Raw genomic sequence first — 15,600 nt, forward strand, 5'->3', positions numbered from 1 at the left:
TAGTTAAATAATTTTGCCAAAGTCAAAGGATATGATCTTATACCTAAGTCTTCCAATTACATACCTTTGGATTTTTTTTTCACTACAAAGAACTGTTAACACAGCACCCAAAGTAAAGTAAATGTTCCAAAGGAGTTGTGTATTGAATATTATGGGAAGAAAATTTCCAAATGATCTGAAAGGTTGAAGATATATGTGAATATTAAAGGATCTGCATTCACAATCTCAGTGAGAGCAGAACTTGATGAGAATAGAATGAGACAGCTGGATAACTAACAATGGGACACCTGCCATTCTTTTTCTGTTTGTTTTTATGGAGATTGCTTTCAGAGGAATTGTGAGTCTATTTGCCTCATTGCAGGTGCTTCTATTACTTTGGCCTATTAAGATTGGGGTAAAGAAGGTATTATTTTGGGGAGAAGGCAGTGGAAGAAAGCTAGGGAGCAGTATAACTGAGGGCAGGATTGACCTACAGAGACCACTGAAATTTGGGTGAGTCATACTGTTTCCCAATTGCTAGGGAAGCCTTCATTAGAGAGCCTTGGAAAGAAACATTTAGGATGAAATAATTATTAATATTTTATTAATTATTTTATTTTCCTTTTTATTGAATTTATTGAGGTGACACTAGCTAACAGAATTATACAGGTTTCAGGTGCACAATTCCACAACCCATCATCTGAACACTGTATTGTATGTTCATCGCCCCAAATGAAGTCTCCTTCCATCCTTCCATCACCATTTATTTCCCTATACCCTCCTCCACTTCCCCCACCCCCTGACAATCACCATGTCCATGAAACTACTTAGATGGCCACACAAGATCAGCAGTTGTTTTGTCTTGGTTGAATAACTGTGATCCTTAAAAGCAGTGGTTGGCAAACTGCGGCTCGTGAGCCACGTGCGGCTCTTTGGCCCCTTGAGTGTGGCTCTTCCACAAAATACCACGTGCGGGCACGCACGTACAGTGCGATTGAAACTTCGTGGCCCATGCGCAGAAGTCGGTTTTCAGCTCTCAAAAGAAATTTCAATCCTTGTACTGTTGATGTTTGGCTCTGTTGACTAATGAGTTTGCCGACCAATGCTTAAAAGGAAAGGAAAGTCACCAAGAGTAATGAGGAACCAAGTTTTAAATAGTGTTGCTTCTTATTAAGCCATAGTTATTAGCCTGTTGCAAAATATACAAGACTGATGTGGAAATGCCAGGGTACAACAGCCACCCAGTTTAGTGAAGCTAATTGTGACTGATGCTCTTGCAAAAAGTCAAGAATTATACAGCAGTATGGAGATCACACTCACAGATTTGTACCTTCCATGAATGTGCAATAAAACAAGGCAACAGGGAAATCCAGCAATTATCTAGTGAACTTAATCAGTGCCTATGTTCACTGTTGATCATCCAATCAAACAATTTCCTATTTATTGTCCAAATTGTCCATAACTGCATTCTTCACCTACTTTCCTCTTGTTCAGGCCTGAGAGGGCTCTGTGAAAATAAAATATTCAAGATAATTGTGATTGTATTTTACTTCTTCCTTTTTCAGCATAGTTTGTGTTATTTTAGCCTTTATAATAGGACCAAGAGGCTAACCACTTCCAGCTCCATTCCGGGGGTGAGTAAAATAGCCAGGAGTGGGAAGAATCAAAAGCAAGTTTAAGGTATGTCACAGGGAGTATGAAAGGTCAGAGTTCAAAGACTGAATTTTATTGCCAATTTTACAGAGTGAACATGGGGTCCACCAGAAAAACAAGAAAAATACCAGAAGAATCAAAACTGAGGTGATTGTAACTGGGAATGAGAAAAGGGTATGGCATGAGGTATGGGGCAGTATGAACTTTTCCTTGTATGTGCAGTTGAGAACATGGTAACTAACATACATCTCCATACATACCATAAAGGAGCTTTTTGGATCCTCTGGGTTGCCTTCCCTACTGCATGACATATGGTCAACTTTTTGGATGTTTGGTTCAGGATGCCTTTAGCTTGAAGCTCAAGAAATATTTTTAAAGTGTCCTCTTATGACAGTTGCCACTTTTGAATAATCCTCTTCTGGTGATCCTGTGATCTTACCTTTCTATTCTTCTTCCTACCTCTGTGTCCCAGCATTGTGATATTGAAATTATAATTAATAAGCAACCATAACAGCTTCTGTTTTTGGAACATTTAAAATATGCCAGGCACTTGGCTACTTCCTTTATATGCATTATCTCAAGTAGCGCTTCTAGCCATCTCTAGCTTGAAAAACAATGACATCCCACTGTTTTTAGGATGAAGACCCAGTGGCCTCCAAGGCTTAACATAATCTGGCCCCAATCTAATTTTCAGGTTTCATATGTTATTCTATTCTTTTTCATTTCCTGCACTCCAGGCACCCACCTGGAGCAGTCTAAATACTCTACTGCTTCTCACTGGCCCCAGCACCTTTCCAAGTCTATTCTGACTGCTGGAGCAGTCTTTATGAGGACTTTCTGACTGCTCCCATTTAAGTCTTGTTTGTTGTTATATGTTCTCAAAGACCACCTTCTCTTTTCCTTTGGAGCACACCTGCCAATTTGCTATATATCCACTGATGATATTTGACTACAGTAATGTCTTTTTGTCTCATTGGTATTGAAGTTCCATGACAATTGAAGTGGCTTAATTTGTGTTTATTATTGCATACCCAGCTGATATTATCTGACATACAATAAGGGGTCAATATCTACACTAAATAAATAAATGAAGAAATAAATTTTATTTTTCAGAGGCTTATATTTATCTTATATTTGACCCCAGCTCTTCATAAAGGAGCTACTTTTCATGGCAGCGTTTTTGTCACCCACTTCAGAAGCATGTGGGACCCATTACAGGGATCAGTGAATCAATGACTATAGGGATTAGACTGGATCTACCTCACCAAGGCTCTGGTCACTACAGACACTGTCAGACAACCCATGACACAGTTTTAATCCAATTGAGCTACTTGCTGCCTTTTAGACTTGGAGCAAAATTGTGGTCCTATAAAAAGGGAAGAGAAGGAGATTGCCATTTATGGAGGGTCTCCTATCTTCCGAACATGATTTGGTGTTTTTCACACATTCAATTCAAATTAATACCTGTGCATTACAAATAGACTAATAATTGTGAGATATTTTGGAAACAGAAAGACTTCTGTAATCTTGACTATAGTGGAGAATTTCCCAGAAGCTTTTTGAGTGCATGAAACATTCAATTGCACCTGTATTGCTCCATTAGATAATTTGCTCATCTACAGTTAATGTTTGTGAAAATTAAAAAGATTTTCAGCAGTGTCACTCCTTGGAGAAAATCTGGTAATTGTAAATTGAAAATTGTCCTCCCAAAGTTCTGGTGTCTTTGTTATTCATTAACCAGTCACTGCAATTTCAAGAATATATAGGAAAGCAAATGGACTGATCACTAACAATTAGTCTCCAGTGAAGATCCCTCCCCATCTAAACAGAGTGTTTATCTTTGCCCACTGCTCAACACCTTGGGTGGTTGCTGATTTGACTTTTATTTAAGTAAAATGCTAATCAATTAAAATGATGATTCTAATGCTAGAGAACTCCTTATTACATGTCAAACCAACACCAAGTGAGAATCTGGCAGAGTGAGATCAGTTCACATCGGAAAAAGAAAATCGATGAGGATGATGACAGATTCTTCACAGGAGTATTTGAAAATCAAAGAATTAAAGGGAGCACCGGCAAATTGATGATGTTATTGACTATATTTACAGAACTGACAATGTTTATGATCTTGTGGGGAAAAAGTGTTACGTTAATATACAATTATGAGGGAATAATTATGATCTTCCAATCCAATCAAAACAATTCATTATTTGTTTATTGTATAATTCATATTTACTTTGTAGTTTTAAGATATTGATAAAAAAATTTTATATATTTTATTATTTTTAAGGATAAGTTCCCAAACATATTAACTATTTTTTCAAACTATTTAATGACATTTAATCTTCTTTGTAGTAAATTTTTGTGCCCCTTTTCAGGTTCTAAGTATCCTCACAGATGAAGACAGCATTCAAGTCACTAGGTTTCATACTTTCTTTTCAAGTAAGTAAGTAAGCCTTCCTCCATATATATTTTCCCCAAACATCCATACCAGCTCCATCTAAACTTCAAAGTTAAACCTTGATCTAGATCTTCACCTTTTATGCTTTCTTCTTTATATATGCCCTTCTCCACCCTATGGAACAGATCTCAGACCCAGTAGAAATACTGAGGACAATGTCATTATCAATATTTTGTCCATATCCTTTCTCCTTCATCAAGAATGTGTATGATCTACAATGATTGCGTATGATTAAGGTGGAGATGAAAGCTTCTCTGGATAACATGTTCTCTGGATACTGAATCTTTTCTTTAGACACTTCTTTTAAAGTGACTCATGTGATAAAACTGAGTCTCATTTTCTAAATGACTTGATTTCAACACAGTCACATTTTTTCCACCACTGCAAGAAAGGAAGACTAACAGTTTAACAAAATGCCAGCACAGATCCCTGACCTGTTGCAAATTACACACATGAAGTGTATGCACCTTTTTAATTGCTATTTTAAAGCACTGTTGATTCATTCAGAAAAAAGTAAAAATTAAAAAATCTTCAGGTTATATTGAATGCATGAGTCAGCAATAGCACATTATGCAGGGCCAAGATTTTATATAGAAAAAAAAAATGACTTCACTTGGTTCTTTACTTATTTATATTTTTTTGGTTCCGTATTTTTTATCTGAATTTTGGTTTGAGTTACCAAGATAAATTATTTACTTTAAACTGACTACTCCAACTGTGAGTGAATGGATAAGGCTATGCATAGGCACAATCTGTCAAAAGTAAATTATTCCATTCTTATTATTTTCAAAATTATAGATTTTTAGGACAAAAAAACAATTTAGTGTGTCATTAAACAATACTGAAGAATAAAAAGAGAAACATTACAAATTCTCATTGTCTTTTTGGAAGCAAAATTAAATATTTTAAGATTTCTCTGATTTTATTAAATGCATTAATACCTAAGCAAAGTACGCTAAAATATAAAATGTACAAACTGAAAAGGACACTTTTAGGCATTAATACTCTTTGTACAAATTGATATCATTACATATGCACATATATTTAACATTTATGTGTAACATCATGTTAAATAATTGAGAAATGCATCTCAAAATGTTAGCATTCTATTTTATTATATATTTATTCTAAAGCTGTTGGTTTTATTTTAATCATAATATTATAATAATCATTTCAAAGTAACTACTTATAGCTTTTCAGATATAATCAGTGTCATTAAAGAAAGCCTAATTAAATATGAATAGATCATTATTTTATATGAGTTCCATTTGCCACAGATCAATTTAATTTCTCTAATGTACAGAAACGTGTTTTTTTTCTTTGCTTATAAAGAAAGTAATTGATTGATTGCATGACAGATTTAATGATGCATAGTCCATCTTGTCCCACTAGGAACTTGTGACAGCTAACAGAAGAGATATATAAAATAAAATGGTAAAAAACAAGTTAAAATTCAGTGCTAAGGAAAATAGAAATTATAACAAGAGGTCAGTATCATGGTTAAAAACAGCACAGGTTTTCAGGTAATAAGCTCCCACATGGTTACAATCGAACTTTAAATTTGTCCCAGGGGTTTCTAGAAGCTGAAGTGAAATAGAGACATGAAATAGTATATTTCTTAAGGAACATAAGGAAGGTGACATAAAGAAGACATAGATGACAGACAAATTCCAAGAGCTTCTAACTATGTTTTAGAGATTATTATTATTATTTTAAGCAAATCCAATGCAGTGCTAAGTAAAGGGATCAGAAACTTAGGGTTTTATTCTTGGCTCTATCTCTAAATATTTATAAGATTTGAGCAATTCATTTAACTTTTCTTGATTTCAGTTTCTTTATCTGTAAAGAAGGGGGTTGGGTGATGTGACCTTTACTAAATAAATAAGAAGTGGGTTCCCATTTCTCCAGCACAGAGAGAAAAACACTTGATATTTCAAAAGGCATATTTTATAGGTACATTTCTCATTAGGGAAAAATTGTTTTAAGATGTTAGGGACCATCTGTCAATTATGTCAAATGCTGCTGTGAATCAAATAAGATTGATTTAGTGAGGTCTTAGGCTCTCTCTCAAGGGGTCACTCAAGAAATGAAAAGATAAACTGCAGTTAGTGTGTGCTGCATATCTACTTCCTAGCCTGTCTCCTTCCATTAAAATCCTTTTGCCCCCAAGGTGACATTCAAGGAAGTCAGGAACTCTGTCTTAGTCCATTCCAGTATCTGGAAGGTGTCAGGAGAGAATGTCTGCTCAGTATTTGTTGTCTAATGATGGATTCTCCAATCTTTCTCTTCTTGTGTTGACATACCGCCAAAATCATTGTTTTGCCATCACTGTGCAGTATTAGAAACATCTAATGGGGGTTTAAGGCCTAATATCATTGCCTATCTTGAAAATGGTGTGTGAAGTCAAAATTACCTTTGCAAATCTCATAAGATGCTTGTTATGAATTATGGCATGTTGGCGTTTGTAAAAAAGGCCTTCAAAACTTAATTGTGTGTGCTATATAGCAAGGTATAATATGCAATAGACTATACAAAGCTAAATATAAGCTTATTACATCCTATCTAATAAAAGAGTAATATGCAAATTGACCATCACTCCAACAAACAAGATGGCTCCCCCCATGTGGTCAAAGATGGCTGCCCCATGTGGACACAAGATGGCTGCCACAATATGGCCAGCAGGGGAGGGCAGTTGGGAGGGACCAGGCCTGAAAGGGAGGGCAGTTGGGGGTGATCAAGCCTGCAGGGGAGGGCAGTTAGGGGTGACCAGGCCGGCAGAGGAGGGAAGTTGGGGGCGACCAGGACCGCAGGGAAGGGCAGTTGCGGGGGGACCCAGTCCTGCAGGGGAGAGTAGTTGGGGGGACCAGGCCTGCAGGGGAGGGCAGTTAGGGGTGACCAGGCCTGCAGGGGAGGGCAGCTAGGGGCAAACAGGCTGGCAGGGGAGCAGTTAGGAATCAATCAGGCTGGCAGGGGAGTGGTTAGGGGGTGATCAGGCTGGCAGGCAGAAGCGGTTAGGGGCAATCAGGCAGGCAGGCTGGTGAGCAGTTGGGAGCCAGCAGTCCTGGATTGTGAGAGGGATGTTCAAGTGCCCGGACATCCCTCGAGGGGTCCAAGATTGGAGAGGGTGCAGGCTGGGCTGAGGAACACCCCCGCCCCGTGCACGAATTTCATGCACCGGGCCTCTAGTTTTTAAATAAAGAGAGACAGAGAAATAAAAGACAGAAAAGAAAATAAACATATAGTATTGAATGTGTATGAGTTAAATGTATATATGGTTCACTGTTATATACTTAAACTGCAGCAGCTGTATGAGCTGTGAAATAGGAAATGTGTGAACTGATGTCAGATGAGTGTGATTCCTAGTTCACACTCTATGTGCCTAGGAGGAGAGCACTGTAGGCTGCAGTATTTATTGTTATTACCTGGGGCTGACCCATAGGGCCTGCTTCCTGACTGCTTCAACAACTGACCAGGGTGAGTGCCATTCCTCCCTTTCTCCAACCCACCCTCATATCACTACATCCAGGAGTATACTGTTAGCGATGGGGAGCTTTGGAAGTCCAGCACTAAGAGAATTCTGTGAGGTCCCTTCGAAACCTTCACAAGAGACCACCTACCGTTTAACCCCCAAGGCGGCAGGGATAGGCATGGTGAGCTAGGTTATGCGGCAGTATCAGATAACTTTGAAATCCCAGAGGATTAAAACAAAGTCTATTTCTTGCTCCTACCACATGCCCATCATGAATTGGCTGTGGGCTCTGCTTCAAGTTCTGTTCATGCTGAAACTCAGGCTGATAAAACAGCCACTATGTGAAAATGTTATGAAAATGTTATTCACTACAGCAGAAGGTGGGAGAAATGAAGCAAATCACATATAGCCTCTTTCCCTTTGGAACAGACACACATCACTCTGTACACTTTGCATTGGCCCAAGCAAGTCATATGGCCATACCTTCTACCACAGAGACTAGCAAGTGTAATCCCACCTATGCTTAGGAGCACAGTTAGAGATATTTGCTGAACCACCATTACAACAAACATACGTCCCCAAACGTGAATTCTGTAGGTCTACACTGATCTGGCCTTATGTTCTTGAATAAGCTTCAGGAATTGGTGGTTGTTTCAGCTCAGCTGCACTGAATGAATCACATATTGGAGGAACAAATAGCCTTGTCATTCTTTCCCTTTATTTAAGAAAGAAGGATGCAGAGGGGAGGGGGTTGGGAAGCTGGGTGGAAGAGGTGAAGGGAATAAGAAGTACAAATTGGTAGTTACAAAATATAGCATAAGAAGTATAGTCAGCAATATTGTAATAACTATGAAGGGTGCCAGGTGGGTACTGGAAATATCAGGGGGACCACTAAAGTATGTAACTGTCTAACCACTATGCATACATATGAAACAAATATAAAATAATATTAAGTATAAACTTTAATTAAAAGATTAAATAAAATTGCATCTTTAAAAAAAAATGGAGGGAGGAAGGAAGGAAAGGGAGAGAGAGAGAATTCCTAATAAAACCCTAGTAGAATCTCAACTGCCATTTGAGAGCCAGCATGATACATATTTTAAATTAACACCTGTGCTCTGATAGCAGAATAATGGGTCCTCCAAGATGTTGATGTTTAAATCCCCAGAAGCTGTGATTATGTGGCAAAGTGGAATCAAGATTTAAGATGGAATTAAAGTTATTGCTCAGCTGACCTTGACACAGGGAGATTATTCTGGATTATCTGGAGATTGATGCAATCTCCAGAGTTCCTAGAGGAAGAAGAGGTCAGAGGTTAGAGTGATATGAAGATGGAGGAAGAGTGTCAGGAGTTGAGGCAGGGAATGCGGGCAGCCTCTGGAAGTTGGAAAAAGCAAGAAACAGATTCCCTTCCACCCCAAAGCCTCTAGAAAAGAATGCAGCCCTGCCAACACCTTGACTATTCCAGTAAGACCCATGTCAGACTTCTAATATACAAAACTGCAAGATAAAATAAATGTGCATTGTTCTAAGCCACTAATTGTGTAGCAACTAATGGTTGAAGCACATAGAAAGCCAATACAATACCTTTATATATTTTTGAACTAACTTGTACTTCTGAAACCCTAGCTACTCTAAGATGTCCTGTTAACTATGTTAATAATTAGGCCATGTAATATGTACTTAAATGAAAGGAATAAAAGTAAGCACAGTGGTCTGAATATTATTTAATTTTTTAGAGAGAAATTCTCTCAAGCCATATATCACTTCTTTGATCTCAAAAAAGGAATGTGCAGGTAAAGGTTTCAGTGTCCGGATTCTTAGAATTCTTGGGAATACACACAAACCTTACAACTCACGGGCCCTCATGCTCTAGGTTTTCATTGTTTTTCTCTGGTTGTGTCAAAATCTCTTATAGCATCACCTGTTTTTGCAGTTGCTTATTTTTTTGATTCAGAGACTATAGTTTGAGAAAAATTGAATGAAAAACAACGGCATGTTGAAATTACATGCTAAGTTCACTAGGGCTAGAACCATTTCTTATGCAAGTCTTGATTAATAACAGTTTGATTTTTCCTGATCATTGACATTTTTTTTCAAAAAGCTTGTATATTCTGTCATCAATTCTTTAAATTTCAAAGTTTTGTGGACAAGTGGTATACTAATATAATATTTCTACACAGTATTTTAAAATTCTAGTTCACTTTTGCCTATCAATACCTATCACTTCCAATTAAATATTATAGAAAGGAAATTGTTTCTTGTATTCAAGGAAATAAAGGATCAAATTAACTCATCGAGTAGTTAAGTGAATTTTCTATATGAATATAAGGATGCTAATAAACTAGCTGAATTACTACACTGATTTTGATTTGTGGAAATATGATGTGTATTGGTGAATAAACAGTAATGCTCAGAAGCTCTAATTGGTTTCAGCTGATGTTAAATCTTTATTACCATTTTTATAGGCTACTAAAAATACAGAGCGATATTATTTGGCTGGCTCTTTAACAGGTCATTTCATAGGACCACGATAGAAATAATCTTGAGGAATCATTGGCATAATGCATCTCTAATATTTTAAAAGCTGCCCAAGCTTTTGAATAGGAATCTAATCCTGATTCAGGCACAGTAATATTGATCTGCAAAACGGGATTTATAACAAGCCACCTCTTATGTAAAGTGTCTCTATGGGGATGTTAGGATCACAGGGCTCACCTTTTCAATTCTAACGACCTTAGGCTATAGAGAACATGGTATAGAAAGTGATCCCTCAGTTTGCTTGACTTTCACAATGCCTCACACTCGTACCTAAAAACCAGTGGCAATATACTTTTTAAGTCTAAAAGAATCTTCCTGCGGTTTGTGCTGTCCTTTTTATGCGCTAGGGCAGAATAGGAAGACTCAGTGGTATCGTGACCTTGTTTGGCCCCAAGGTTAGAGATGTTTCACTGGAGAGCTGCCTCAGGCCCTGCACAGAACACACAGCGCGCCTTTTCAGAGCCCTTTGCAACCTGGACAGCAAGGGATACTTAAAGCATAAATGCCCATGGAGTTGGGAAAGCCTATTTCATTACAGAATACAAACACTTCGCGTCTCTAGATGGCAGCCTTTGACGACTTTGAAAAGCAGTCTCTGTCCCCCTCTGCCACCCTCACTCCCCTCGCACCCCCATCGCGGCTCCTAGGCAATATAGCACCTGCTACATGTGTGCCTAGGCTGTGCTTGCTGGGATTTGCTGCTCTCCAAGAATGCGAGCTTAAAATGTTTATTCCAGTGCCTGATGTTGTCTGCTGGGTGCTGTCTGGATGTTTGCTTGGGGAAAGGGGGAGTAAAGGATGAGGAGGCTATCCGCATGAAGCCCCTCGCCTAGGAAAGGCGGGGCTGCGGGGCACTGAGCCCCCGTCACCCTGCCGGCGGACGCTCAGCAACCAGCACCAACAGCGCGAAAGCCACCTGCCCGGCCGGCGGAACACCACCAGGGCTACAGCCTCAATTTACCCCTGAGGTTTATGCGGATGAAAATAGAAAAATATCAGTTTCTCAAATTCGCAAAGGACTGAATCGGAAGGAGCGCAGAACAGGGCAAAGGGGGAGAAAAAGACGGGACAGACACAGACCAGGGAAACACGTCGCTCCGTTGCTCCCACCCGGCAGCGTCTAAGGGGCGTCCTTGACTCACCGGCTTGGCGACCCCAGGGCTGGGTGGAGTCAGGGAATGCGCTCCGCATACGTTCCGGAGGAATCGCAGTCTGGCAAGGGTGTGGGGGCAGCAGAGGCGGGTGGGACTGGGGCGGATGGAGGTCTTTTCTGTCCCTAGTCTTGGTCAGGGGTTAGGGGCAATTTCTCCACCCCACCCCACCCCACCCCACCCCACCCACTTCATACATCCTCACTCCATCCCTACCCAGCAACCGCTGACACTCACCCAGATCAAGGTGGACGGAATGGGGGGTAGTTTGCCCTAGTCCTGCTTCCTCCTATTTCCATCGGAACCTCGGAAACCCGCCTCCCTACAAGGTGCGAAACCTCTCCAGGCTGCGTCCGCATACAGTCCGGCTCCAGCTTCCTGGGGCACAATAGACCCCAGGTCCCGGCCCTCCAGGCGGCTGAACCCCATCCGTGCCACTCCCGCTCCAAGGCCGCACCCAGCCTGGCGCCCCGGGCCGTTGACAGGGACCACCTTCTCCCAAGCGCTCCTCGCCCAGCCCCGGGCCGAATTAATTGGGGGGGGGGGGGTGCAGAGTCCTCGGTCTAGTTCGCGGGAGCCCAGGCAGACCCAGGCGCCCCCAGGGCAAGTTTGAGGGAACCAGGGCGAAAACGGAGTTTGCGGGGCACTGGGTTGGGCAAAGGGGGGGGAAAAGGGTCTTACCTTGGGACCGAGAGCAAAGAGCTGCCATCCATGGTCGATGGACGCGCTGAGAAGAAAGGACCGGGTTCCCGGAGCTGGGGACCGAAGCGCGCGGGGACAGAGGCGCGCAGGCTGGGACCGCCCGCCGCTGGGCTGTGGGAGGCAAGATCTTCCCTGGCGAGAGTGCTGGCGCTGCGACCACTGAAAGGTCCCTCCCCGTCGCCCCTTCTAATCTGGCAAGAAGGCTTGGCCAAAGCTACAGCCTTCGGCGCAGCTCCCGCCTTCCTCCAGGGCTGCCCCAGTCGCAGTGGTCACTCGCTCCTTCTGAGCTTTCCCTGCCGCTCCCGGTGCCCAGCAGAAGTGACTCCAACAGAATTTTTTTCTCCCCGCCCTGCTGTCCTGTCCCCTCCCCTCTCCTTTTCTCTGGGGTACAGCAGTCTGAGCCCTAAAGTTGTTCATCCACTTTCCCAGATTTGCGCTCTGCTCCTGCCCACGTTCCCACTGGTCTCTCACCGTTCCTTTGGCCACATCTCAGGGTTTGATTTTTGTTTGTCTTCTACCATGTAACAATGCTCTTTGATCCCCAATTATTTTCTCTTTACTTAGCCTTTTCGGGTTGTGATTCCCACAATTCTTCACTTAACTCATTTTGCTTAATTGTGACTCAGGCATCCTTGGCTTGTTAGAAGCCTGTGTGCAGAGAGACTTCAGAACCCATGACAGGGGTCATCCTTTAGAGACAGCACCCAGGCCTGTGAGGAAGGGCTGTCACAGAAATCCCCACAGTGCCTGCTTTAGTGTCTCCCTGGCAAAAATGACAGTTGGTTTAGGAAGAAAAACATCGATAGCAGCGATGACTGTTAAGATGATTGTGCTATTGACTCTGATCCTTAAAAACAAATTTTTCATTACAACATAAATTTAAAAATATGGACCTTGACCAAGTCTCACGCTGAAATGTAAAATATAAAACTGTAACACTTTTACTACAAAACTTAGGAGCCAATCTTTGGGACCTAAGGCTAGGCAAAAGTTCTTGCACTTGACAACAAAAACACAATCCATAAAATAAAAATTGGATAAATTGGATTTCATTGAATTTAAAAACGTCTGCTATGAGAAAGACCCTGTTAAGGGAGTTCAAAGACAAGCTACACACTGGAAACAAAGACTTGTAGTCAGATATCCGACAAAAGACTAGTATCTAGAATATATTTTTAAACCCTTTCAAAACTCAACTGTAAACAAATAATCTAACTGAAACTTAAGACAAATTTAACTAAACTGAAATTGCCCTCAAAAGGATTTGCAGATGACAAATAAGTACATGAAAAGATGTTCAACCTACTAGAAAAATGCAAATTAAAAACGGTGCTGTTTCACTATACATCTATCAGAACTACTAAAATAAAAAACAGTGACAAGAACAATTGCTAGTGAGGATGCAGAGAAAATTAGTTTCTGTCACTCATCTATTGCTGGTGGGAATGTAAAATGTAAAAATCATTCTGGGACAATGAGAGGCTTCTCACCCCCTCCCCCATTCTTGGAATATGCATTCTCTTTGCCTTCTCCACACTACATACTGCCCCAAGGACACAGCCTTGAGATAACAAGCTATTGTTGAGACCATCTGGATTGAATCTGTGACTGAACCTCATTAATATCGCTCTGTAAATGTTTAATGGTGCTGAGATCCACTCATCTTGTGGTCACCCAATACAAGGGTTGTATGTAAGTTCCCTTGCTTATTAAGACTACCACCTACCAATCTGGAGTGGTCTGCTTCTTTCTTCAGTCTCTCATTACCCTCTGTGTATGGGGAGCAGTTTCAGATTTCACCAGGAAGCTCCCATACACCCTGTTCTCCAGCAGCACCTGCATAGCACTTGGGAGGATCAAAATACTCCCTTATAGATTGCTAGAGGCCCGGTGCACAAAATTCGTGCACTGGTTGGGGGGGTGGCTGTCCCTCAGCCCAGCCTGCATCTTCTCCAATCTGGAACCCCTTGGGGGATGTCTGACTGCTGGTTTAGGCCCGATCCCTGTGGGCCTAAATCAGCAGTCGGACATCCCTCTCACAATCCAAGACTGCTGGCTCCCAACCGCTAGCCTTCCTGCCTGCCTGATTGCTTCTAACCACCCTTGCCTGCCAGTCTGATCAACGCCTAACTGCTCCCCTGCTGGCCCGATTGCCCCCAACTGCCCTCCCCTGCTGGCCTGGTAACCCCCAACTGTCCTCCCCTGCCAGCCTGGTCTCCCCCCGCAACTGCCCTCCCCTGTTGGCCTGGTCGCCCCTAACTGCCCTCCCCTGCCAGCCATCTTGTGGTGGCCATCTTTGACCACATGGGGGCAGCCATCTTGTGCAAGGGCATGAGGGTCAATTTGCATATTACCTCTTTATTATATAGGATTTTATCCTGCAGGGAGGCTTGGCTCAATGAGGGGAGGCCTCCCTGGGCATGTGAGACCTGGAAATCTACAGAGAAGGTACAACAAATTCTCAGGCAGTTGGGAATGAGACAGGCCATCTGTGCCCCATGATAGAAGGCCCTGATGTGTGATTGTTAAGAGATAAGAAAAATGTCTCTGTACATTCAAAGTCCTAAAAATTTTCTGATTACTGAGACTCAGAGTTTTAAGTTACAAAACAAAGTAGAACATTTTTGTATTTTGCAATTGCAATGATCACTGCACCTGTCAAAACAACTAAGCAGTGAGCGTTCACAAAAATGAATGGAGGACATTTGTAACTTTTTGTGCACTGTGTTTAAATAAACAGTTGGGAAATTTATATTAAAAAAAAAAACAACCCACAGAGAATATGGCATCATGGAACCCTACAAAACATTAGTTTGACTGAAAGTTTTCTTTTCAATTTCTTAGCTTTACCAGGGCTCTCAATTCTGGTGCCTGTGGTACTGCTCTCCAAATGTAGTCTGCTACCAATTATGAGGGCAGGAAGAGGGAGGCATCATTAAGCAGATGGTCCTGGATGGTGGCCATCAGAATTTGAGCTCCCAAGGGTACAGGAGGGCTCCAGGTGCTGTTCTTTTAATATGGCCTCAAAACACGGTCAGAAATAATTTATTTTGGTTCTGGTCTCCGGAACAAGTCCGAGGAGCTAGAATGGGAGGATTCTGAAGTTTCAGATTCAAGATTCAACGATAAGTTGCACAACTTGAAAAAAAAAAAAAATGCTGCACAGAGCCTACACAGTTCCTATGAGTGCATGAAATGACCCAGATTCACCTGGGTTGGCATGAACAAGCGACCTGCTTAGCTTTAAGGATGGCTGTAGAAGGGCAATCTGCTTAGCTTTAAGGATAGTTGTAGAAGGGGAGCAAGTGAGGTGTGACTCTTTAGGAGTTTGGAAATCAATAGTCAGTGTACTCAAAGGTAGCAGAAAAAAATGAAAAATGGGAAGAAACCCCCATGGAGCCCAGCTATGGCCACTCTTGGCTCTGCTGTCTCCCTGGTGTCCGTAGCACCATCGGTGATGCTGACCAACTCAACAAGAAACACTTCAATACTGTCAGCTTAATGTGATTCACATTCAACTTTAACAGTAAATATGTACCTGGACACATTAACTTACATGCATGGATGACTGCTCTTGAACATTGTTGTACCATGATTTTGGGGTCAGTGAGTCTCATTCCTGGCTATATATCAATGCTTAAGCT

The 15,600-nt window shown here is 41.5% G+C and overlaps 1 protein-coding gene across 8 annotated transcripts in view; it reads right to left on the reverse strand.

Annotated features, from left to right (window-relative positions):
• SPHKAP (SPHK1 interactor, AKAP domain containing) overlaps positions 1-12,436 on the reverse strand; it is a 105,045-nt gene extending 92,609 nt beyond the window's left edge. For 5 of the 8 annotated variants that reach the window (XR_013960730.1, XM_080670996.1, XM_080670994.1 and 2 more), the window contains exon 1: positions 11,936-12,436. Coding sequence is in view for 7 of the 8 variants with exons in the window: in XM_080670996.1 (XP_080527122.1) it covers positions 11,936-11,963 (28 nt within the window). In the remaining variant the exon portion in view is untranslated. The remainder of the gene's footprint in view (positions 1-11,935) is intronic. The other 3 variants (XM_080670995.1, XM_080670993.1, XM_080670992.1) reach the window with 1 other exon arrangement.
• Positions 12,437-15,600: the final 3,164 nt, after the last annotated feature.

Source organism: Plecotus auritus, assembly GCF_963455305.1.
Source record: "Plecotus auritus genome assembly, chromosome: 5".
Classification (NCBI taxonomy): Eukaryota; Metazoa; Chordata; class Mammalia; order Chiroptera; family Vespertilionidae; genus Plecotus; species Plecotus auritus.